Source organism: Solanum lycopersicum, chromosome 11 (genome assembly GCF_036512215.1).
Source record: "Solanum lycopersicum chromosome 11, SLM_r2.1".
Lineage (NCBI taxonomy): Eukaryota > Viridiplantae > Streptophyta > Magnoliopsida > Solanales > Solanaceae > Solanum > Solanum lycopersicum.
In genome coordinates this window covers 30054784-30081788 of record NC_090810.1, presented here as the reverse complement: position 1 = coordinate 30081788, position 27005 = coordinate 30054784, and the positions used below count along the sequence as shown (strand labels likewise).

The following is a 27005-nucleotide window of genomic DNA, read 5'->3' as shown; positions in this document are numbered from 1 at the left end:
TAAATCTCTTCCTATCACAAGAGAAAGACCATATTACCATACTGTACAAAAAAGTTTGTTATAGTGCCTTTGTCTGTTTATTGTTTACTGGGGACTCAAACTAAAATGGGTTTCCAAATCTAACAAGTATGCCACGTTGCAGGGAGTGGAAAAAGTAGTAGACAATGTTGTCTCATGGATAGTGGATTTTTGAAGAACATGACTAGATATATTGAGAAGTTTCTCTCTCTCAAGGCACTTCAAGGTGGAGGTGTCTCTTTTGACAATGAAAAGAAATGATATATTTTGGGAGTTGGAAGAATTAGAAAATATGTGGAACATTCTATTGAGAATGTATATTATGTATATGGGTTGAAATAGAATATTCTTAGTATCTCACAAATATGTGACAAAGGAAATGAAGTTAGGTTCCTGTCAGAAAGGTGCACTGTTACAAATATAATTTCTACGGAGGTGATCTTAACGGCGAAAAAGTTCAAGAACATGTAAGTTGCTGATATATATACTGCTCAAGGAGATGATCTAACTTGTCTTACTGCCAAAAGTGAAAAAGCTAGCTTGTGGCATGGAAGACTTGGTCATGTGAGCTTCTCTATGCTGATCAAAGTAGTGCCTAGGGGCCAGGTTCATGGATTACCAAAGCATAAGTTCAATGGTGATAAAGTGTGTGATGCATGCATCAAAAGGAAGAATGTTAGATCATCTTTCAAATCCAAGAAATAAGTGAGTACATCGAGTACTCTTGAGCTAATTCACATGGATCTTAGTGGCCCCGTGAAGATTCAAAGTAGAGGTAGGAAGAGGTATATGTTTGTAGATGTGGATGATTATTCAAGGTTCACTTAGACTATGTTTCTAAGGTCCAAAGATGAAACGTTTGATGTGATGAGGGTATTTGCTAAAATGATTCAGATAAAGTTAAATTGCAAGAGCGCAGGGATCGGGTTTGATCATGGAACCGAGTTTGAAAGGTCCGTTTGACAATTTTGTGCTGAAAATGACATTCATCACAACTTTTTAGCTCTATGAAAACCTCAGAAAAATGGTGTGGTCGAAAGGAAGAATAGAATTCTGGTTGGCATTGCCAGAACCATGCATATTGATTCAAGTCTTTCGAAGAAATTTTGGGCTGAGGAAGTCAACAATGCTTATTATATGACCAATTAGTGCTTGATTAACTTCATTCTTACCAAAAATCCTTATGAATCTTATTTAATAGAAAGCATAGATTAATTTACCCGAGGGCTTTTGGATGCAAATATTTTGTACTAAACAATGGGAAGGACGATCATTTTCCTACAAGTGATAAAGGGGTGTTTGTGGGATATTCCTCTTTAAGTAAATCTTATAGAGTCTACAATAAGAGGACTTTATGCATTGAAGAGAGGGTTCGTATGATCGTTGACAATATTGGTGGTATTAAAGATCTTAAGACTAAAGAAAATGATAAGATAGAAGAACTTCTTCAGATTCAGAGAGATAATCTGAATGAGTTTCAAGCGGAGATATCTCAAGATCCAATTGTTATTGAACCAGATAACCATGAAGAAGTCATTGAAGATGTAGAACCTCAAAAGGGACCTGGTATGGTTGATAATTCTAAGCCAAGGGATGCAATTCAGTCTGAAAATGATAATTCTGTGTATGAAGAAGAGGAAGATGATCAACCTTAACCCTTGACTACTATGTAAAGGTAGAATCACAAGTTTTCCTATTCTCTTGATAATATCATTTATCCTTTGAACTTTGGAATGCAAACTACAACAAAAACTATAAATCTAGTTGCATTCTCATCTTTCATATCGAATATTAAGCCAAAGAATATAAAGGAGGCCTTAAAATATGTTGATTAGGTGAACTTAATTCATTAAGAACTTTACCAATTTATATAGAGTAAAGTATGACACGTGGTTCCTATGCCCAATGATAGAATTGCTATAGGAACCAAATGAGTGATCAGAAACGAGATGGATGAGCATGGAAGTATTACATGGAACAAATAAAGAGTGGTGGTGCAGGAATATAACCAAGAAGAAGGCTTCGACTATGATGAAACCTTTCCCCCGTGGCAAGGATGAAGGCTATCAAAATGGTTATTGCCTTTGTAGCTTTCATGGAGTTCAAATTGTTTCAAATCGATTTGAAAAGTGCATTCCTTAATGGTCATATAAAAGGAAAGGTCTATGTGAAACATCCCCTTAGATTTGAAGATATTTGACTACCCAAATCATGTGCTCCAATTGGACAAGATCCTTTATGGCTTGAAATAAGCTCCCAGGGCTTGGAATGAGAGACTATCCAAGTTTCTTCTTGAAAATGGGTTAAAAAAGTAAAATTGATAACACTCTTTACTTGAAAACAAGAGGTAAAAAGTTGGTCATTATTCAGGTATATGTTGATGATATCATATTTCGGGCAACTTCAAAAATAATGTACGAAGAATTTATTTAGTTGATAAGAGGTGAATTTCAAATTAGCATGATGAGATAATTGTGTTTCTTCTTAGGTTTACGGATCAAACAAGCTTCAAATGGTACCTATATTTATCAAGAAAGTATATCAAGGAGTTGTTGAAGAAATTTCAGGCGATGGATGCAAAGCCTATTGATACTCCCATGGGAACAAACTCAAAGATGGATGTTGATGACTCTGGTCCTATGGTGAATGAAATTGTGTATAGACTCATCATTGGTTCATTGTTGAACCTGATGACAATAAGTAGACAGATATTGTGTTCAGTGTGGGTATTTTTAAGAGGTTCCAAACATGTCCCATGGAGTCTCACTTGAAAATTGTGAAGTAGATCTTAAGGTATTTGAAAAAAACAGAGGACCTAGTCCAGTTCTATCCTTCATGTGATTCTTTAACTAGTAGGATATGCAGATGCAATGCAAATTATGCAGGGTATAAAGTTTATAGAAAGAGCACTTCAATAATGGTTCACTTCATAGGCTCTTCTCTTATCTCTTGGGGAACTAAAAAGCAAAACGCAGTGGTTCTTTTTTACAGTTGAAGTAGAATATGTAGCAGTTGCATCTTGTTGTGCTCAATTACTGTGGATAAAACATCAAATTGAAGACTTTGGAGTGCTTAGTAACACTATCCCTTTCATCTGTGATAATACAAGTGCTCTTAATATGGCCAAGAATCCAGTTCAGCATAAAAGGACCAAGCACACTGATGTCTGACATCACATTTTTAGAGATAATTTTGAAAAAAGAACCATTTGTATGAAGTATTGTAGGACTAAAGATCAAAATTGATGATAAATTCACCAAGGCTTTGAGTAAGAACAGTTTGAGAACAAAAAGTTGAGGCTGGAATTGTTGAAGAGGACAGAATCTAATTCATCTAAAGCCATCAAACACTCATTGGCTATGATCAGTAGGCATGTATCCTCGACAACTGTAATGCTTGTTTTGATAGGACCAACTACCTACCTTCTCAGGTGTACACTCATAATGAATTGTTGGAACAAAGAAATCACATTACAACTCTGAGATGATCATCTTCAAACTACAGAGAGGGACTTGATCCTATCTCAAAGGTCAACATTCTGTGCATTAATTTTTGAAATATTAATGAGAATTGTTGTCACTGCGATGTGTCAATCATCTTTGTTCTAACCTTTGTCCCATTACTTTAAGTCCAAGCGACGTATCTAAACAAAGGGATCCCTTGACACACCTCTCATTTCCTTTTAATGCCATTCCCTTGCCTTTCTTCCTAAATTGTTTCAAACATTCTTCTTTAACTTTTTTGAAACCCTAGAAAATACTCTCTTTTCTTCTTCTCTTTTCCAAAATGTCTCATTCTCCAGCCCCCTCTAGCAAAATGATGGAAACCATAAATGAAATTGACCCTACTGCCTTCTATTCTTCGACTAATAACCCTTCGTCAACCATTCTTCCGGTTGAGATTACTAGATCCATTAGTAAGAAAAACCTATACTTGACCCCTATTTAGACCTGAATATCCCTTTAAAGTCATCTCAACCTAGTCCTTCTCTCACTATCTTATCTTATTTTCTGTTCGAAGGAGATCTTCTTGAAGGAAAGAACTTTAGATTTAATATCCTTGCTGCAAGGGAGGAGTTAGTAGTTGAAAGTCTTGCAGAAATGAGTGTAGTATTTAGAACACCTTTTTCCAAAGAAATAACTCAGGAAAATTCCGTTGAAACCCATGTCCTATGTTAGACAGTATACCAATAGTTGGTCTTCCTCCAGTCTCTTCTACTGAGGAACAAGATGAGGACAACTTTCCTTTTAGATGGACTATACAAAGAAGGATGCTTCCCATCTCAAACAAAGGAAATAAAAAAGTGTCAAAGGAAACACCAACAAGGGAAAATCCTACCAGGGGGGCTTCACAAAAGTTCATGAATGATGCCATAAAATCAAATAAGGCTAGTACTATAGAAAGAATAAAAAGAAGGAAGTATGGGCTACACGAAAAGGTAATTCATGATGACGGGTAGTGGAAATTTCAAATGAATAGTAGGACAATGACACTGTAGGCGAGAACGTAGAAAAGAAGGAAATAAATACCAAGCAAGAATAAGGAGAAACATAAAAGCAAATAACCTTCAGGAAAAAGGGCCAATATGTCAAAGAAGGGAAAGAAAAAGGTGAAGGAGACATCCAAGAGAAAGTTTTGAGTGTCACCTAAAAGATAAGTTTCACTTGATAAATGAATTATTTGGAAACCTTGAGTCCGAATCTAAAGAGGGACAAGGTCCGAAGAATAAAAAGATGAGGGCTGAAAAGAAAGGATATAATGGATAGTGTCGAAAATCTGATGAAATGAAAAGTTCTGAATGAGAGGGTCTTCAATTCTGAAATAATCTAAAAATCAATGATGTGCATTGTTGATGCAGTTTAAATCCAATCATGGACCCACCTTTTCACAAGTCACACTCTTTTTCTGCATGAGCAACAAGTGAGAGATTCTTACTAAAACTATGAGGTTACTAAGGATGGTAGCATCAACACACGAGTAGGTGATAGGATTCTTCATCTGAATGAGGAGAGATTGGGTGGAACCTTGAATGTCCCAAGTATGGGATAAAATCCGTGATCTAGAAATTTTGCTCCACATTTATTTAATAAAGTTTTAATAATAATAATAAAAAATAAAAAATATATATATATATACACCCAGCGTGTGGGATCCCAACTTCCGTAATAGAACAATTAATTTGTTTATCGATAGAAAGATATAGATCTTTATATGGATCTATCTCCATACCTAAATCTGTTATGAAATTTTTGAAGGACAAAAAACAAATTATTTTTTATTTGGTAAGGTTATTTCATAAATACGATCTTTTACATATATAAAAAATAATTTTAATATTCTATATAAATATTACTACTTACTTTCTCATTTAATCAATTATTTCCTTAGAAAACAAAGGCAATAAAAGGGGGGGGGGGGTTATTTCGAAATGAATGAAAATAACTAGCTAAATTAAAGTAGACAACTAACAGATTCAAATGTTGGAGTTTAATCAATCAATAAAAGTAACTAGGGTTTAAGTGTTCCCCACAGGTTCCTAACTTGATAATTCTAACTATAACAATTCTTTCCTAGTATCTTGCATGCAAAGTGATAAGTTATGTATTTCTAAATCCTTGGTCCAGCATCTAGAAAATTTCACTTCGCACCTTGGTCCGGCTACGTGTGTTGCTACACTAACCGTTACCTTTACCTCTATTAAGCATTGTATACGATATTTGACTAAGTTATTACCTCGTACCAATCAATACTAGCCTATTAGATAGTATATATTAAATCTATGTTGATAATTATTTTTCTATTATCTACCTTCTTGGTCTGGCAAGTAGCATTAAGGCGATTTCTAACGTTGGTCATCCATTAAAAAGACTTTTAAATGAAAAAATTATCAATACATGTAAGACATTATTCTAGAATTGTTATTTTAGTTAGGTTTTACCTCATTATTCGCCTATGGTTCCCACAACCCTAGTTATGGAGTTTAGTTACTCATAGTCATAATCACAATATTCATGTATGTAATATAAGAATTCATGCACTTACTTCAATGAGAAAGAATAAAATCCAGAAATTTACTTGATTAATCGACAAAATCACCAACAATCAACTCCACAGAAAAGTGTAACAATCCAAAGTCTAATATCCAAAATAATCTACTAACAAAGACTCTAACATAAAAGTGTTTTTCCCACAAAAGTCTAACTATACGAGATTCTAACTATATGAGAGTATAACCCCAAAAACGAGGTTTTTACAACTATTTATAAAACAAAAAAAACTAATAAAAGAGGGACTCTACTTGCTGAAATTCTGTCAAAATGAGGCTGGGCCGACGTACCTAGTGACGGATCGTCGCAGTTATGACGGACCGTCATGGACTGCGTCGTCCCATGCTTTGCAAATTCTTCTGCTGCTCTTTTCATTACCCTCGATGGCAGGTATGATGGACCATTCCAAGCACGAAGGTCCGTCGAGGGTCTCCGTTCCATAACACTTAAACTCATGGAATTTTGGTACTGGGACTACTTCTCTGATCATCACGACGAACCAGCATGACTGACCATCATGGATACGATGGTCTGTCATGCACTTCGTATCCCAACACTTTGCCAGACTTCCCCATCTTCCTTCAGCAGCTTCACTACGATGCAACCTACGGACCGTCACAGGAGCGACGGACCGTCACAGGAGCGAGGGACCGTCACAAGCTCCGTAGGTGGTAACTTTTCTGCATTTCTTGCTCAAAAACTTCCGCGTTCATCTTTAGACAGATTTTCTGCAAATAAAGGGAAACTTACATAAAAATCAAAACACAAAGGCTTATGGACACATTAAACTTAAGAAAAAGCATTAAAATACTGTGAAACCACGGTATATCCGTGCAGGAACACAAGAATCAAGGAAAATAACATGAAGTTCGGGGCATGGCCACAAACGTCATTTGATTTCTCATAATCATGAAGCAAAATTCGCTCCATACTTTATTTCCAAAAGTACTTCAACTTGAATCTTATATCTAAGAAAATTTCATTTAAATTCTGCAGGTACACTCAAGACCCAAACCATATACTAAAGAAAGAAGATCATCGCAAGAAAATAGGATTGTTATCTTTCTATCAAAATAACTCCAACAACTGGAGCTTGTAAACCTAACCTCACCAACAACTCCCCCAATCAGAGACAACCGTATAACAAGACCAAACTCCATAAGTATGGGGTCTTACATAACAAATATCACTTAAACTCCACTGATCGGTTGTACATAGCTAACTTCGTCAAACTCCCCAAACCAATAGCTATACATACTAGATATTGTCAAACACCGCCAACCAAAGGTTGTACATAGCAAAAGCCGATCGAACTCCACCAATCGGAGGCTGTACATAACAGATATCGTCAAACTTTGCCAACTGAAGGCTGCACATAGAAAAAATTGACCAAACTCCATCGATTGGAGTCTGTGCACAGCAAACATCGTCAAACTTTGCCAACCGAAGGTTGTACATAGATAACGTCGACCGAACTCCGTCAATCGAGCCTGTATATAAGAAAAAGAAGCAACACTCCGCCAATCATAGACTCCATAATAGTGATATCACTAAATGTCCACCGTCCAGGGGGCATGCACACATAGAAACACTGTCATATACCGACAATTAAATTTACATAACAAACTTTTACATTACAATATTCCCGCCAGTCGAGGGCCCCTGTATTGCAAGTTACTTTACATAGTCAGATGCGACCTTTACATTACAACAATCGCGCCAGTCGAGGGCCTCTACATTACAAGTTACTTTACCTGCATCACATTTACAACACATAAAGGAGACATCAACAATCATTTGAACATATACACTCTACTCTTTAAATTACTATCTCAATTTATAATTTTTTGAACCGCAATAGGTACTTTTCACCCTTTTTACATGTTTTGCATGATAACACATTACAACGAGGAAATCCCTCTAAGAACTAAACTAGGGCAAGTTAGTGCAATGTTAAGCATCACTAGCTACGTCAAGGATTCACTTTCAAAACTCAGCTCGACTCAATATTCAGAAGTTCAGATTTCAATCTTACTCATAGCTCTCTGAGAGCTCAATTCATTATAGCTTGACACTGGGCACTTTTTGAATATTCATCTATCTACAAGAAGTCTTTAGTAGAAATTGCTACAGATAATTTTATTCAAGTCTCTTAAAAACTATGTCTCGTCCCTCTATTCGTGTTAATCTCTTCATACCTTACCACAAAAAGATTTCAGTATTACCATAATTCGATACTGGAAAAATTTTAATTAAAATTTGCTATGTTTATATGCTCTTGAACTACATATGAAATCTGAGATATGTAGGCAACTCAAAAGCCAGAGTTTGGTCATAACTCCATAAACAGTTCTTGCCAAGTTTTGCTCAAGTGGGTCGCCAAAAATTGGATCGTGTCTTTGTCCACGTCTTTTCTACTCTCTTCCATGAACAAAGAAAGGGTCAAGCTATTGACACTCAATTTTGGCTCTCCACATTTATTTAAATATATTATATAAATATTACTACTTACTTTCTCATCTTCATATTTCATGTCAAATAAATATTTTTTTTAAAGGTTAACTCGATTTTTCTAATTAAATATAATTTCTATTATTGCGATAAATATTTTTCAACATTTCTTCAAAGTTAGGAAAGCTTAATTAATTAATAAGTTACTGATTTATATTATCTTATTTTAAGAATGACCAATTTTATCAAATAAGTTAATATTGTAAAATAATTATTTTTAATTTAATAATTAATGGCTATTTAATAATGAAAAGGTTATAATTCGAATGGATTTAAGTTTAGCAATGTTTGCAATCAAGTCCCCTTAAATCGGCCAATCCGCGTATGTCACATAGGCGAACACATGGATTATGCCTCTTATCTTTTAATCTCAACCCTCTATTTTAATCCAACAGATACAATTAACTCTTCTTTTAATATATAACTAGTATAAGTACCCGCGCGTTGCACAGATATTTAAAATATAATATTTTTAAATATATGAATAGCTAAATATGAATTATTATTGAGTAACAAAAGTGCATCATATATAATGTTTTAATTTTTCATATACAAATAATGCTAACAAAATTTTACAATAATTTATGTGTAATAAGAATATGTTCATAAAGACTCTAAACATTATTCCAACAACTTCTCCTTCTTCTAATATGATGAAGAATAATAACATATGTGGCATGTGTTGAATTGATATATGTTTGCTAGTTGATTAAATTTTAAGTTCATAAATCAATCTAAAACCTAGTAGTAAAATTATTAACCCTACTTTTAGCTAAAATCAACATATGAGTTACTTGACTAATTAAAATTAAGCATCAAACCAACAAAATTTTAAAAAAAATATACTACTTGTTCACTTCTTGTTCAAGTTCACGTAGTCATATATAGTCACAAAAGAAAAACAATTATGACATAATCGGCTATTCTACAATCATCACAATCTGCATATAGAAAATAAAAAATGAATACCGCAAAATATTATATTAGATGTAATGCAAAATGACTATATCGATGAAAAAATTATTATAGTAGTAATTTACGAACTAAAATTAATAAAGAATTATAGTCCATTGCCATGAAATTTTTCAAAATTCCTCCTATCATCAGTTTCTTCTTCCACTTCCTATTCCTCTTGATTCTTGTTGCATTAGAGAGTAAGATGTCATTCTCCTTCAATTACAACAAAACAATGTCATTATCCTCCAATTATAACAAAATAATTTTACATCAGACATCAAACATTTAAGAAAAAAGACATGTAAACAGACAAGACATGACTATTATATGTCTCCTAAATTTTCTTATCTAGATTTTTACTTGATTATAATATTTATTTTACAAATATTTGAATTGAATTTCAATTTGAATTTGTATTTTGAAGAGTTGGCTTAAGAAGTGGATAATGTTATTAAAATTAAGATTTTTTTCTAAGTTGTGGGTCATGAAGTTTATATTTATTTTTAGGAATAAAGTTATTTATTATTTGAAATTTAAATTTTAAACTAATTAGTTAGATATTTTGTGGTGGTTTGTTTAGAGATTTATTTTTTAAAGGACGCGATTTACTTTATTTTAATTGAACTTTTCCCTTTCTTTTATTAAATAAGGCATGTTGTGGATAGAACTTACTAATCAAAAGGAAAAAAAGGAAAAAGTAAATTCTGTTTCTAAAATCAATTAGTAAGTTTTTTTTTTTTTTTTATTATTATTATTTTTATTTTTATTTCAAAACAGTAAATTTCAGTTTCAAAATCGAAGAATATTAACCAACTTATAGTTTTAGGAAACAAAGAAGTTTTTTAAAAATTATCTCTTGTTTATTTGTAAAAATTAATTCAAAAATATTTTTAAAAAATAAAATAGCAACATTTTACTATTTATTTAATTGATTTTTAAGAAATTAAAAATTTATTATTCATTACCATCTACATTTGTTTTTTACTGTAAATAAGGAGGTTGCGAAAAGATAGTCATTTTTATAAAAAACAAAACAAAAGGGTAATATATATATATATATATATATATATATATATATTATTTTTATTACTATAATTATTATTATTATTATCTCCTTTTTTTTTCCTTTTAAACAAATTTTAGAAGCATCATCAAAATTTGTAGGAAAAAAAAGTTACCGTGTTTAAGTTAATTATAAAATGTTCTAAAATTTTGTTTATTGTAAAAAAAATGGTTTTACAGTTGCACTGTTCTAATTTTTATTGTTTTAAAAAAATGATACAGATCTAATTAATTTTATTTATTTTAAAAATATGTTATTTTGTAGTAATTGAGTATCATCTACTATTATTATTTTTATATACATATTTCGTTTCATTATAAATTCTTTTTACATTGAATTAGAAATTTTCAATCAGACAAACTTAAAAATTTTAAAATCAAAAGAAATTATATCGATTATAAACTCACTACTTACAATCAAACATTACATCTCAATTACACTACATATAAATACATAAATTATTACACTACATATAAATGTATAAATTATTTCCACAGTTATCTTCTAATTTGTCATTGCAAATGCTCTTACTGAAAGATTGTCCTCACGTAAAAAGGCAAAATATGAAGAAAAAAAATACTTATTGAAATTAATGAGTATCAAAGCGATTAAGACAAATTTGTTAGAAAATGATATTGTGCTTATAAAAGAAAAGTGATCAATATGCTCTTTGGAGAAAAAAAGTGTTCATGCGAGGGACAGAATAAGGAAGTGGGAAGTTGTGGTGGTTATAATTTTGTTTTTGTTTTTTGTTTATATTATTATTTTATATTTTAATAGTTTGACAATCAATTTTCTTTAGTTACTGTATCATCCTATAAAAACTATAATATTATTAAAAAAAATTCAATATTAAAATAAAATAGAATGAAAGTTAAAATACGAAAGTAACGGCAACTTTTGATTTTTTGAAAAACACTAAAAGTTAAAAGCAAAAATAAATCTTTTTAATGTTAACTTTTTTATTTTTTAAATTTATTAAATTCGTAATTAAGATTACTATTATTATGATAATATCTGTTTTATTATTATTATTATTATTATTATTATTATTATTATTATTATTGTTATTGTTATTATACATTCATTTTGCTATAAATAAAGAGGTTGTGGAAATATTAAATAAATAAATTTTTTCAAACAATTTTTAACTATCATTTAAAAAACTCAAAATTGAAGGATGTAATTACCATTTTGTAAACGTGTTTTTTTGAATAAAAAAACAATAATTTCTATTAATATATATATATATATATATATATATATATATATATGTATGTATGTATGTATGTATATATATATATGTATATATATATATATGTATGTATATATGTATATATATATATATGTATATATATATATATATGTATATATATATAAAGAGAGAGAGAGAGAGAATTAATATTTTTCTTGATGTAAATTTTTTTTATAACTGTTTTCATTTTACGTTTTTTTTAAATGTTTCATTTTCGAAATTGTCATTTATTATTCAATCTATTCACTAATTTGTGATGATGACACATAACACTTTTTTTCTCATATTTATTACAAAAACTAGGGAACATGTCCGCGCTTCGCGCGCGGATTAATTAATATGTGATAGAAAATTTTTTCTTGTGGATGTATTATATGATTATATTATTTGAGCATATCATTTTGTTTTCATTTGAAATAATCATACATGATGAAACTTATGAACTTTAGTATCTATTTAATGGGGATAATGCACAGAAAATTACTTATAAAATAAGTTCAAGGGGGTAATAGGACCTTCATATAGTATAAGTGTGTATCTAAGATTTCGGGCATAGATTGAGGTGGTACTTGTGCATTTCCCTATTTAATCAGAATAATATATTGTTAATGAATAAATTTAGAATATATACTCTGTTAAAAAGTTTCTTTTTTTTTGTTGCTAAAATATATATCGATTTACATCAAATACGGCGTGTCTTTATTTATTAGATTGATGGTTAGAGAATATATTTTATGATCATAATTTATGTTGATTATTTGGGGGCGATCCTTATTTGTCTTATCCATTGTAGTATTTATGTATAAGTTTCAGGAATGGAAAGAAGGTTAATGTTGAACGATGATGTTTTTTACCTCAGAAACTTAAAAAAAAAACACTTGTTTTTGCGAAGGTGATTACTCTAACTTCTGAGACAGATCAACTTTTAAGAATCACTGAAAATATCATGCTTAGTTACATTCATAATGTCGAGCTCCAACATAGAGTACCCAAATAAGTAATAACACATAAAATATAACACAACTCCTCCCATTTTCATCTTGTTAAGCATGAATAGGTCTTTGCAATACCCAATGCAGTTCACTTAATAAGGTTCCTTCTTGCCTTTCCTATCCGACTGTCTGATTTTTTTTAATAATCTGCAATATATTGTTATCCTCTTCAACAACATAAACCCAAAATTGATTGTAACAACAACTACTTATATGTGTTTAGTCTTAGTCTTAAAGGCAACTTATGTAAGACAATTATAAGAACTAAGTCATCCATGAGTCAACACCTACTTGAAATTATTCCTCAAATCCAACTGGCAGAAGGAAATTACAAGTAACTAAGTTATTTTGTTCGGAAGTTATCTCGTGGATGGGGTGGATACCATCATTTGACAAGTGTATAAATACCTAAAGCATTTCCTCTTCAACAACACAAATTCAAAAGTAAATGTGACATCAAATACCAACTTATAGAAGACAATTTTAAGAAACTAAGTCATCCATGGTTAAATATCCACTTAAATTACAATTTATGTTAGCACCTCAATGCGTCATTCCAATACTGATAAATAATATGCTGCTCTATATATTCTCATGTATTTAACAGTTTCCATTCTAATTTAATGAAAAACTACCAGCTGGGAAGAATTAACTCATCTACATCCACAACCCTATTTTTATTTCTGAAGTTATCTGTTTTACTTGCTCACGATATGGAAGTACCCTTCATTGAAATTTCCATACATAGCTTGCAGGCCTCTTTTGTGGGCTGACCAAACTTGCTTATATTTCACAGTTATCCCATACTCTATTTTAATTTTGCAATAATAAGTGGCTGTAAATGAATAGTAGAAAAGAGTACAACTTTGTACGTACGGCTAGATAGCAAGCACCAAAAGAATGAATTGAGAAACATGGAAACTAATATAAGGATATATAATTGAAGAAGAAACAGATCCGATTTTGTTGACAATGACATCATATGCAAACAACGAAATAGATTAATAATATAAGTTGTCTAAGGTTGGATAAAACCATACAAGTATGAAATTATTACTACGAACCACATGGAGCTACTTATTAAACTAAACTTAAAATGGTAAAAGGACGAAATAACTTAACTAAGCTCAAAGGTGGATAGTTATTATACTAAAGTGTAAATTATAAAAGGACGAAACAACTAAACTTAGCTAAAAAAATAGAAAACAATCAGAAGCAACAATTATCCCTCTACTTTTTCAACTTATTTGTGTGATGAACACTTATTCCTCGCCATTTATGACCAATAATAATCCCTTTACTTCTTGAACTTATTTGTGACTTGAATGCTTAATTCCTCATCATCTATGATTAGGTTTCTTCGTTTTCTACTCTTAGCACCATTACTTACATGTTCTCCATCCTCATAATCTTCCAAGTCAGTCAAGAAAACACATCAACGGATACCTGATTGTTCTTAAAAAAGTATATTTATCAACATATTTATTAACCATTTTAATCCTTAAAATTATTTGATTTTTTATATTTAAACATTAAATGTAATTACCATCTGTTTGGTCAATCCGTTGGTTCCCTTATCTTTTGGGTCAGTTTCATTTTTAGATAAGTTCTTCCCCTGGAAGAAGAACAGTATGAAAAATAAATTACAAAAAAAAACGTAATTGTAAATTACAAACTCAGTCTATATTACAATACCTTTTCTTCTTTCCTTAGTTTGTATTGTACTTCCAAATTATCATCTGGAATCCAAAGCTTTGATATTGTAAAATTCTCAAGATCTTCTTTCAAATTATATTGATTTAATCTCAGTTTAAAAACAAATTCTTTCCCGCAAAGGCTTTGGACTTGGACAGGCACATCATTGTTAGCTGTAGTAAGCTTGTTGAACTACTTGTGAGCTGATGTATCAAGGAGTTTCTCAGCCACCGCATTAAATAAGATAAAAGTAGTGTCTCTGGTCCTATCTGTCCCTTTTAGGTGTATTTTGTACCTATGTTTACATAATAAGTTAGATTCATTCACAACATATAGAAACCTAATTCACAGTCCTTCGTATATGGTTACCTGACCAAAGAAAATTTGCAATCTTTATTGCAATTAAGGCATCGATAAATACTATTGGTTGGTTCAATCTTCTTCGAGCACACATTGCATGAAATGTAGTACCAACCAAGATAGTTATGTATTTCTATTACCTTGCTCTTCACTGTAACAATGTATTCCTGCAATTTTAATTAAATATCATGAAATAGTTTAATGATCATGTTTAAATGGTAAACCAATAATATGAGAAGCCTAATATGAAAAGAATCTGTAGTTCAGAGCTCCACTCAGCCTCCAACAACTCCTTAATGTCCATACGGTTCAAAAATATCTCTTCCTCACGAGGAAGACTGTTAACATTAGAGCTTTTTATAATTTGAACTTCTGTGGACATGGTGGAAAATTTTGGAGCCAAAGATCTTATGTAATTTATATCAAGATTCACATATATTTTGCTTGCATAGGTGGTGGAGAAGCTAACCTCACCTATTATCAATGTATGGGTTAAAAATGAAAGCATGTCATTTCTTCAAAATGTTTGGAGTTAAATTGCTAGTAAGTACAACTAAATCGGTAACAATTACCACGAAATTCACTATCACTATATATGGGCCAGCATCATTGTTATACAAATAAGGACAAAACTTCTCCCCAAATTCTTCCCATAAGGTAATTTTTGCTTTATGCAAACTATGCATAGAAACCATAAATCAATAATCAAATAATTTTATGGTAAGGAGATAACAAAGTAAAACAACTTAAAATGAGATGAGTGACTTACTAATCAGTAAGAATGTGGATATCCCTCTTCTTCCATTTTTAACCAACACTCTCGATATCACCAATTTCATATAAACAACCAACAACATCTATGAAAATTGAAGAGGAAGATTCATATGCAAGTGTTGTATTTGAATAGTTTAGGCAATTATTTAGCATTTACACGTAAATAAACAACCAACCAACCACATCTATGATTATTGCAGATTAAGAATCGTATATAAGACCGCATTCAAACAGTTAAGGGTATTATTTAACATTTATACATCCCGGAGGTTCTATCATCAATCTGTAATGTGATAGGCACCAGTTAAATTTCAATGCCTAGTTTATCCATAGTCTTTCTTTTTCTTCCTTTTTATACTAAGTGTTTCTCTTGAATATAGCTTTTGAAATTATGAAGTTCTTCCTTTTTCAATATTATTAATTTTATTAAGTATGTGATAGAAACTTTAAAATATATATGAAGGTCATAAATGTCATCAAACACAATATCATGAGTTTTTTCTTAATAAATTGTGCAGCTAAGTATAACTTTAAATGTAATCGGTAATACTTTAAATATAAATATAGACCTGATAAGACAATATTGTTGTTCACCCTTGAGTCAATCACATTTGGATTAATAAATTCAAAACCATTTATTGGAATTTCAACAATATCTTCAGACAAATTCTTGATTGCAGTTGTTCACGCTTGAGTCAATCACATCTAGATTAATAAATTCAAAACCGTTTATTGGAATTTCAACAATATCTTCAGACAAATTCTTGATTGTAGTTGAGGCAAAGAAAATGATTTTCACTGAGTTTTGAACAGGTCTATATCCCCCAATTCTTTCAACAACTTTGAAGTTCTTGATGATAAATACAGAACCTTCATTCAACTTGTCTTTGAACTTGTTAACCTGATTTTTCCTAATTATACCATGCATCAAATTACCCTAATAGAAGAAGTAATTAGTAAATAATTTGATAATTGAAAATACCAAAAAAAAATATGATATTTGGTAAATGAATCAAAGAGAAATGTACCTTTTCATGGATAAATATCATATCCATACTGATAAGCTCACCATTTTTCTTGAGATTAATGGTGTTCCACATTCTACAAATTCTTACTCTTATTGTAAAATCATCTCTACCAATAACCAATTAAAGAAAAGAAATTGTCATTGTTAAAACTCAATTAAAAGAAACAAACACAACGTAATTTGAATATGGGAATGATTCACTACCCATGTATATATACTACAAGAATTAGGGTTCTGAAAGGGGAGAGTAAATCAGTAGAGTAATTAGCAGAGCAATTATCACAGATTAATACACAATTTAATATATTTAGAGTTACAAATAAAGAATATGAAACAATTAGTTTTATGAAAACCTATCTCTTAGATTCTTGGGAGGTCGAAGGTTGATAGTAGATATGAGAAGAACGTTCTTGAGAGGGAGAAGCTCAGCAAGAATTGGACACGTTTGGATGTTTTTAAAACGGCTGAATTGAGTTATTATAGTCATGTATATTCAATTGGATTGTTTAATTTGGATAGATAGGACTGGGTTTTATTGTAATTAAATATTATTTGTATTTAATAGGTGAAATGTGGGTTGGAGCTAATCAATTATATTGTGGGGTAATTTTTATGTGATTTATTTATCTATTATATGGTGGAATAGTTACGAATCAATAATGGATACGTAGTTGAGAACTTCCATAGTAACAAAAGTCATAGATATTACAAAGTAGTACACATTAATGAGTTCAATCATTTTGAAATTGCATTTGTCTAGATTTACCTACCAAAAGTCCTATATGACACATATTGTCGCCAAGAGATTTTAGGTCGAGTATGAGACTCTGTCGTATATTCTAACCTAACTAAGCATGGCTTGTCTGATAAGAAAATGGCCTAAATTATATCTGTCTTTATCAGATTTTCATGAACTACATATGGACTATATTGGAGTCTTATCGTATTGCAACTTTTCTTGTTCACAACGTTAAAGATATTTTTTTTCCTCAACCGTAAACCTGAACTAGGAAACAAGGAGAAAGAACTTATTTCAGAAGACGAAAACAAAGCATTCCAAAGTGAAAATTAGAACTACTTAGCATTATGGCAAAAGGATCAAATCTTACCAAACCACCACATGGTCACAAGTGAACACAACCCTATATAACCAAACATTTTTTGCATATGTACTCCTTTTTCTTCCTCATCAGTGAACCTTTTATGCAGCAGTATAGATCATTAGGAGAAAACTTTATTAACCTCATCATATTGTACAGATACTTAGTATCAACATGTCAAGGTTATGTATGGATCAAGTTAATTGACCCTACAATTCTCCAGCTTACGTTTTAGATGTGTACATATTCTGAATTTAATTGTATTGGCAACTCTATACTCAAGAAAATTTCATCCTTAATGTCTATCTACTAAGGAAGTATTATGTGGCACCTAACATTATCAAACACCCATTGTTAGTGACACAATGATAGTTTAGAGATTAAGGACCTAATGATTCCTTGGTATCCAAAAAGAGAATCTAAAGAGAGATTAGTTAGGTACAATTGTTGAGAGGAGAATGCAGACACTTTGCAAGTGCATTTGCAAGGTTAGCATATTACTATTTTAGATGCATCCATTTTTTAGATGTCTTCTTAAATTAACCAACTGATTAATGATATCCATACTACAAGATCATTGACTAAGAGTCTTCATCTGCACTCGACTTTTAGCTAAGTCTACATCAAATACTGTCTTTTGAAATATTACACTATCTAGCCAAAAGATGAGCAATCTAGTTACAAGTATAATGGAAAATGAGTAACACCCACAACCTATCTAAATTATAGTGTCAATCCATATCTATTGATCCTCCCTCCTCCTAGTTTCAGTGATATCTTCTTCTTATTCCTGATTGTACCTAGGGATCCATTCCTATAATAACTTCCATGTTTCAGGCAAACAACCTTTTTATAATTAAGAGAGCTGGATATAAAGCTTTCATTCAGCTAACATCAAGCTTTAACTTTATAATTAGGTACAAAGTACCAACACGTTATTTTTTCAATTTTCCTCAAATTAAATAAAATAAAGTAGCAAAGGTAGGAGTAACATTTGTTTACATCCCACCCTCGCCAGATCTCGCTCGTGAAAAGATAATGGGCATGTTGTTGTTGAGAGTAGCAACAACTGAAATTTTGCGACTATAGCACTAAATCTATCTACCATCACAAAATAATAGAGCACCAATATATGTTGGTAATATTCCAACATTGTCTTGGAAAACACAACTCTACTTGACCCCTCTCATCTGGTTGAAAGCCTACTTGACCTCCTCCGGTTATCGGTTGGTCCAATGTGTTCTATCAGCTTGGTTTGGTAAACAATCATGCTAGAATTAGAGAGTTAGATACCTAACAATATAAATATGATGTTTGTATGATAATAATATGCATTTTTTGATATATTATGTTATCGATGAATTGAATTGACATTTTCTTAGATAAAAAAATGTATATAGAAGTAGAAACCTTCTATTCTTTTTTCGCACTGTCACTTGCTCCAAGTGCATCAGCCAAGTTAAAATTCAAATTGCCTCTCATTGATCTAGAAGCAAATCCTATATTTCCCTTCTTCATCATAGTTGCAAATTTGCCATAATCTATGCGTCCATCCTGCCAAACAGAAAAAATATATTAGCTTGACTTAACTCAGAAATGTGATGCCCATGACGGAGGGCTAGTTGATGAGGTTGGGTCAAAGAGAAGGACATGCAGATTTTTAGGATGACAAGCTCCTCAAGAAGGGGTGCATATTAGTAATGACACTTTAGCGACTCAGGTTGGAGTGGGAGAGGAAAGTGAAGGGCTTTATAAGGAATAACACAACTTCACATGATACGCACATTCTGGACTCAATGAGGGTGAGGTGCAAAGGTCAAATATGTGTGGTATTTTTGGCCAAGGCCACCACAACATACATTTGTAGAAGCAATAAAACTGCTTATTGTATTGGATAATACCTTTCAATCTTATGTGATATGTCGTGAGGTATGTGAGCTATGTTAGGTTCCAATTTAACATCACCAAGGCCAAATTCTACGCAAGCCTGTTGAAGCTCATCAGTTGTGATATAACCACTGCCATCTTTGTCAAAGTAAGAGAAAGCAGCAAGCAGATTCTACTCTCTCTCCATCTTATTCAAATGCGATGTTGCAGCAATGCCATATTTGTCAAAGTAGGAGAATGCAGAAAGAAGATTCTCCTCTCTCTCCATCTTATTCAAATGCAATGTTGCAGCAATGAATTCACCTTAGTCAATCGTGCCACTGTTGTCAAAGTCAGCCTTCAAAAACATATCTCGCCGCGTCATTTTGCTACTTATTTTAGAGGGACTAAACTCTTGGACTACTGCTCCTACTCGCGCTTTAGAATTACTGTATCCTGTAAGCAAGTAGATTCAATAAACAGTACCTAGTGGCTAATGTGTGCAGCCAAATTCTCATGCTTTTATCTTATCATGCACAACCTATGTGCCAAATGGTTTTGTAAAATATAACTGAAATGCATTTATATAGATCTATAGATATGCTAAAACAAACAAAATTAGCAAGTGCCGCTTTCATCAGGGCCTTGATGTCGGACTCTACTAGGTCAGATTCTACTCTTTTCAAACCATCTTTCAGTTTCTCATATGTGATTGTTCCACTGCTATCTGTGTCGATTATTTTGAACAACTGCTTTAAGCCTCCTATTTGTTCCTTCGAAAGCCTTTCTGCTATGACCTATTTGAATTAAGTGCTACAATTATCATAAATCAATCTAGTATGCAAATCCAAGAGTACACAATAAGGGTCTGCACAACAGAAAATAGTCTATTGAAAACCATCACAATCCACATGCTGAAAATTCAGATTCTGGAGTTAGATTTTTGTTTTGAGACGTTGCTAGAAGCAACATATTTTGGTTGAACTTCTAATTGAGATACAAGTAGTTAAATTCTACATTTAACTGAAAGTCATATTAGTACTTGAGAATTGAGAGCTTTGAACAACCTTCAGACAAGTATATCTTATATCATAGATACTTTTAACTTTAGTGCGTATTGCTAGAAAAAGTCCCGGACATAAAGTTATAATTGGTTCCACATTCAAAACAACAATACTGAAAACATAGAAAATTAGTGTCCTTTGCAAATGAGACATAATATCTCGAGAAGCTTACTTGAAGGACTGCCCAAGAGACTGTTCACCATCTTCAAAGATTTGCTTGAAAGAATCTTTGAAAACAGGATGACCAAAGCTTTCTGCTAGAACAACTAATCCTCCAGTTTTTTCAATAGCTACTTTCATCTCAGCAACCCCAACCTGTAACACAAAATTATTAGTACAAAACCAACCATGACATCATCTGCTGCAAATTCACCTGCAGCATTAATCAGTCTAAATGAACATCTAACTTGACATGAATAACACATCGATGTGCAGTTAATTAAAAGTACACACGATGGAATTGAACATAATAAGACTCTAAATATCACACACCAAGAATATGATGCTTATATTTTGTAACATTTGCTTAATTAGCTAAAAAAAATACACACAAGCCTTATGTTTTATTACTATTTTATCTGTTTAAAAATTTAAACATTTAGATACATTGTATTTCATAAAATTGACCTAATAAAAATGCCTCATTCAGTACAAAACTTGCCCTTCCCGCGCCGAAAGGAAAAAGCATTGTCAGTGCAACAGAACAGAAAGCCACTAACAACAATCCAAGGGAAAATTTCACTCACGTGCCTCTGCCATTACCTTTGGGTAATCAACAACCAGTGGAGAATCAGAAATTGATCAATTCAGCTCCTATTATTGAAGTGCCAGCAAGATGAGATATCTGAGCAAGAGCAAATTAATGCACCAGAAATTGACATAGAGGACGCTTACTTTGAAGATACTAATAAAATTTCTTGCCTTAACTGCAGAGTTCACAAATGTGTCATTTCTTTGCATGGTTAGTTAAAATGTTTGTGTTTGTGTTACCATAAGCCAACTTTGAAAGGCACTAATAAGCGATTGTTAGCACTCAATTAGAAGTTATACACAGAAGGGATATTTGAGTAAAGTATGGAGGAACTTACCAAACAGTTCATGTTAACACCTCAATGTCGTCATTCCAGTACTGATTATCAATATGCAGCTATATATATTCTCCTGTTACCATTTTAATTTCAAGATAAACTACAATCCGGGAAGAATAAACTCATCGACGTCCTCAAATACTCATAACTTTTATTCCCTTCTTTTCTTATTGACCATTCATTTATTGAACTATTCATTTTCAACACATCTATTGATCTACAAATCTTAGTAAGATGAAGACACATATTTTTAATTTTCGCTACCAGTCATTACCACTTTAATTTATTGTCTCAGTTCCCCCAAGAGTTTTTGTATCATCCTGGTTATGGGCGACATCCAGACATCAGAAGTCAATAGTGAGTTGATTCATTTTGTGAAAGTCATTGATCATTAAGCTCCTAAGGAATGTGAAAAAGGTTAATGTAGAACGATGATATTTTTTTACCTTAGAAACTAATATAAATAAATCAAATAAAACACTTGTTTTTGCAAAGGTGAGTACTCTAACTTCTGAGACAAACCAAATTTATAAGAATCGCTGAAAAATCATGCTTAGTTGCACTCGTCATGTGAAGTTCCAGCATAGAGAACCCAAGTTAGTAATAAAACATAAATTATAACACAACTCCTCCGATTTTCATTCTGTTAATCATAAATAGGTCTCTGCAATACTCAATGCTTCTTCTCGATTGCATAAGAATATCCAGACAGATGGGATAAGAACATTCATTTCATGCTAAGAGAATGAGTTCATACCTAATACATGAAAGAAGGGTACTCCCTAAACCAGCAAACCCTTAGTTTAATCACTTTTGTATGTACAATTATGCACATATTGTTTCGATAAACACGGTATCCGGGTCAGATTGCACACACCTTGACTAATTTCACATAATATCTCCCAGGCGCCCGCCGTCAATAAGTACGAAGTAGCTCTGTCCATCTAGATTAGGACAAATGGAAATTCCTTAAGTTATATAGTGTTTGTGTGACATTGTAGTACTTCATCTAAATCATCAATCTTCAAGCATACCTATTTGTTCAAAAATAGAGCACTATTAATAAAAACAGTTATGAATTTGCATAATAAAATAAAAAGATGGGATGAAATAACGAAATACCTCATTTCTATTTCATCTTGAAGGGCATATATTTTGAAATACTTCTGTGTAAACGATATTTGTAATGAACATAGGATCTTCCATGTCATCGTCAACATTTAGAATAGTTAATACTTGTCTTTTGTTAATCGGGATAGTGCTACATATAATTGGCCATGAGTGAATACTTGTTTAGGAAGATATAATCCAACATGGTTGAGAGACTGTCCTTGACTTTTATTAATTGTCATAGCGAAACATGGTGCTACAGGAAGTTGACGTCTATTTAACTTGAATGGCCACTTTGAATCATTAGGAGACATAATAATTCTTGGTATTGTTACTTTCGAGCCAATGTTTTTTTTCTGGAGATGATATTTCCACTAATAGATCAGTTACCAAGATGTGTGACAATCAATCTTATTCCGTTGCATAGTCCTTCACTTTGATTTAGATTCCTCAGAAGCATTACTGGAGTGTCTACTTTTAACTGTACTTCATGATTAGGGATTCCTGGAAATCTTAAGCTATTTGAAAATTCCGTTGGGTACAATAGATCTTCATCATTAGTGTTCACACTTGCTTTACACATATTGTTAGAGCTAAAATATGTTCTTCCTTCACCTTGAATCATTTTCATAATTGTATCATTCAATTCATGGACCATTTCAATTTCAGGAGTAAGTATTGCTCTTTCTTGCAAATATGTTGGGTCATTGTACTTCTGCAAGACGGACGGGTAAACTGCGTCGACGATTGATCCGATTGTATCATTGGATGGCATTATACATATATCAGTAGGAACTTTAATAAGTTCATTGTCAACATCACTATAAAAGGATCCATCCATAATTTGTAATAACCATTTGTCAAAAGTAGTAACTTCAGCGGCTTAAGAATCAGATGCTCTTCCACAACAAAGTCGCATATTTTGTTTCAGCTCATAAATGTAAAGAATGGCCACAAAAAAGTAAAGTAATGCATCTAAAATATTAGCTCGTGTTCCTTTTGGAATCACCGGTATTATTTGATGAAAATCACCACCAAATATGATTGTAAGGCCTCCAAATGGTTTGTCTGCGCTGTTTCCATATTTTGATCGGAGGATATCTTTCAAGGTCCTATCTAAGGCTTCAAAACAAAATTTATTTTCCATTGGTGCTTCATCCCAAATAATTAAAGATGTTTTCAAAAGTAATTCGGCTAACGGGCTTCCTTGTCTTATTTCATAAGTTGATTCTGCACTAACGTCCAAAGGAATATGGAATCGTGAATGTGCAGTCCTGCCATTTGGTAATAACAAAGCGGCTATTCCAGAAGTAGCAACTGGAAGAACTAGTTTTGATTCTGATCTCAGCCTGGAAATTATTGTATTCCATAACCGGTACCACCATGCCCATTTATAAAAAAAAAGTGTCCTTCTTCATTAGCAACTGATTTTATTACTGCTTCATAAGATATCTTTTGACAATCATTTAAAAGAGCGAATGATTTATCATGTACTTTCTTTAAGAAACCTTTGTCATATTCTAGTTCCTCATTGATTAGGCTATTCCCTGTGTCATTCATCAAAGTAGAATCTGGAAGTGGCATTCCATGTATGTCTTTTAAACTTTTTCCTATCTTCAAAAGTATGGTTTCTATCTCAAATAACATATATGATTCAAGTTATTTTTCATTTAACTTTAAATCTTCCAAATGAAATCTTTTTTGTTGTAATGATGTTATATCTTCTGATAAAATTTCATAGTTGCTCCTCCAAAGTTTGGACGAATCAGACACTTGACAGTAAATTAGTATCGTCACAAACAGATTTCTCAACTCATTTCCTGATGCCAAACAAGCAGCTTCAGCCAAGAAGTCATTCCATTCTTTATCATCTTCCAATAATCCCAATGCGTAGCATGCCTCCTTATAAGTATCATACCAAACTTCATTAATTATTCTGATGCTTTCAAAATAAGTGCTTCCTTTGAAAAAATTAAGTAGCATTCTCATGTAAAATCGTTCTCCACTTGCAGGATGTAAGAAATAAATTCTACCAACTGACTTCCCTTTTTTTCTTCTAGTCCATCTTTTGCATGTTGCATCCCAGACCCAACGTGTAGGAAAATCTGAATATGTTAGCTCTCGCGCATCCTCATATTCTTGGTTTTCCTCAAACCATTCCGTGAATTTTGTTTTTACTATGTCGGGTTTGTTTATCATGCTTTCAGAACACCTTTCTTCTTGGAATACTATGGTGTTTTCTCCTTGTAAATAGAATGGCAAATGCTCAACTACTGCCTATGATGTATGTCAAACGAAAAGATCCTCCAGCAAGCTTCTATAGCTGATATGTATCTACACTCTAGATATCTTTTGATCTCATCACGTTCTGTGGGAGTATCTGAGAATTCCATACCAATTGTTGCTCTATCAGATCCCTTATTGACATATTTAAATCGGTACTTCACTTATCTTAAGTAATTGCACAACTCGACATTTATATGTGCATCAAGTTTGACAATCAAATTCCTGTTATAAGGGACGACATATCTGTTATCTAAAAAGACATTATTTTTATTAACTTTTCTACCTGTGTTTCTTCTCCTATAAATTGGGAACCCATCTGCATCAAAATTTGTTTAATTATTGAACTTCTTTAGAAAATTCTTGATGCATTTTCCTTGCTTCATACATGGGCATCCTTGATTGAGGTCTCCACAAGGTCCATGCATCATGTAGTTCTTTACAACTTTTAACCATCAGGGTCAACTTCCATATCGGGTATTTCAGCTGTTATCATTGTGTTGATATGATCTATAGATGGACTTTTAAATGTAGGATTCAGTAAGAGTAGTATATGTGCATGAGGTAGTCCTCTTTTCTAAAACTCAATTGTATATAAACCTGCAGAGTTAAAGGTATAATGTATTTGTTAGGATGTCGGTAAAGTAATCATTTGTTTTTTTTAGCAAAATGTAAACGCTTGAATTAATAACTGATGTATTCTATTAGTATGTTGAAGTGTGAACTTACATGCAATTATTTTTCCAAAATGTTGTTGCTTTTTCAGATCTTGCATTAATTGGAATAACTTGATTTGGAACACTCTACATATAATGTCCACCCTGTTATTATCACTAGATTGTTCTATTAAGCAAAGCATTTCGTTTATTTCGGTCCACTTTGGATTGCATGTGAAAGTGAGGAACAAATCTGGATATCCATCCTACCTGCAAATTGTCATTGCATCTTGATTATTTTGTGCCCGATAGCGACGTCCTCTAGTGTGAGATGAAGGTAAGATAATTGTTTGTCCTACCAAAGAACAATCTGAATCACCACGAAGAATGGAATCCATTAAGCCAGAGTAAAGATCAACTCTGAGTTTTTTGGTTGATTATTCCGTATATAACGAAATCTTTCTTCCTCGATTGCCATGTAACCATCAACAATGTATTGTTGTAATAGTCTACTAGCTAGTAAGAGATTCTTACCCTCGTTAAGTCTTTGTTGTATTCTAAAGCAATAGAAGTCTCTCATTGTTAATTTTTGTTGCTTTTAAGTCTTGTCGATGAAATCTCCCGTATTTATTCCAACGTTATATCCATCTTCACCATATGGGTGTATTAGTGGATATGTCATAAACATAAAACTTGGGTGTAGATTAGAAATTCTTTGAAGTCCATTTTTCCTAAGCTCTACAATAATATCTCGCTTGAAGTTTTCTTCCGTAAGATCACCCACTATTAATCCAGCTACTTCATAAGTTGTGGGTAAATTATATTGTCAACCATCCGTTGTCCTATTAGATAGAAGACGTAGGCGAAATTCACATTCAGGATGCTCTTTAATCTATCTCTAGCCATTCGAAATGTTTTAACCAATATATTATGCTCGTCAAACATTACTGATAACCCCTGAACAATTTCAGGATCAATGTTTCCTTCCAACAGACAATTCATTTGGTTGTTTATCTCATTTTCAGTATCATATATATATAGCTGAGCAAACTGGGGTCTTTTACCATTTTCAGGCAATAAATATCCTATACGATGATAATTCTGGCCACACGTCCTGAAAACGTATGGCCCCTTTAAGT

General features: G+C 32.2%; 1 protein-coding gene across 1 annotated transcript; it reads left to right on the top strand.

Moving 5' to 3' along the window:
* The first annotated feature begins 2588 nt into the window (after positions 1-2588).
* On the top strand, positions 2589-3188 carry LOC138339351 (uncharacterized). Its single transcript, XM_069290943.1, has 2 exons — positions 2589-2744; positions 2952-3188. Exons 1-2 carry the CDS (start codon positions 2589-2591, stop codon positions 3186-3188), a joined length of 393 nt encoding a protein of 130 aa, XP_069147044.1.
* The last annotated feature ends 23817 nt before the right edge of the window (positions 3189-27005 follow it).

Excerpts from the sequence above, each read along its gene's own strand:
- LOC138339351 (XM_069290943.1), top strand. The coding sequence starts at position 2,589 with ATGGATGCAAAGCCTATTGATACTCCCATGGGAACAAACTCAAAGATG. Across the intron at positions 2,745-2,951 it reads AGATATTGTGTTCAGTGTGG|GCTCTTCTCTTATCTCTTGG; the intron begins GTATTTTTAAGA and ends TTCACTTCATAG.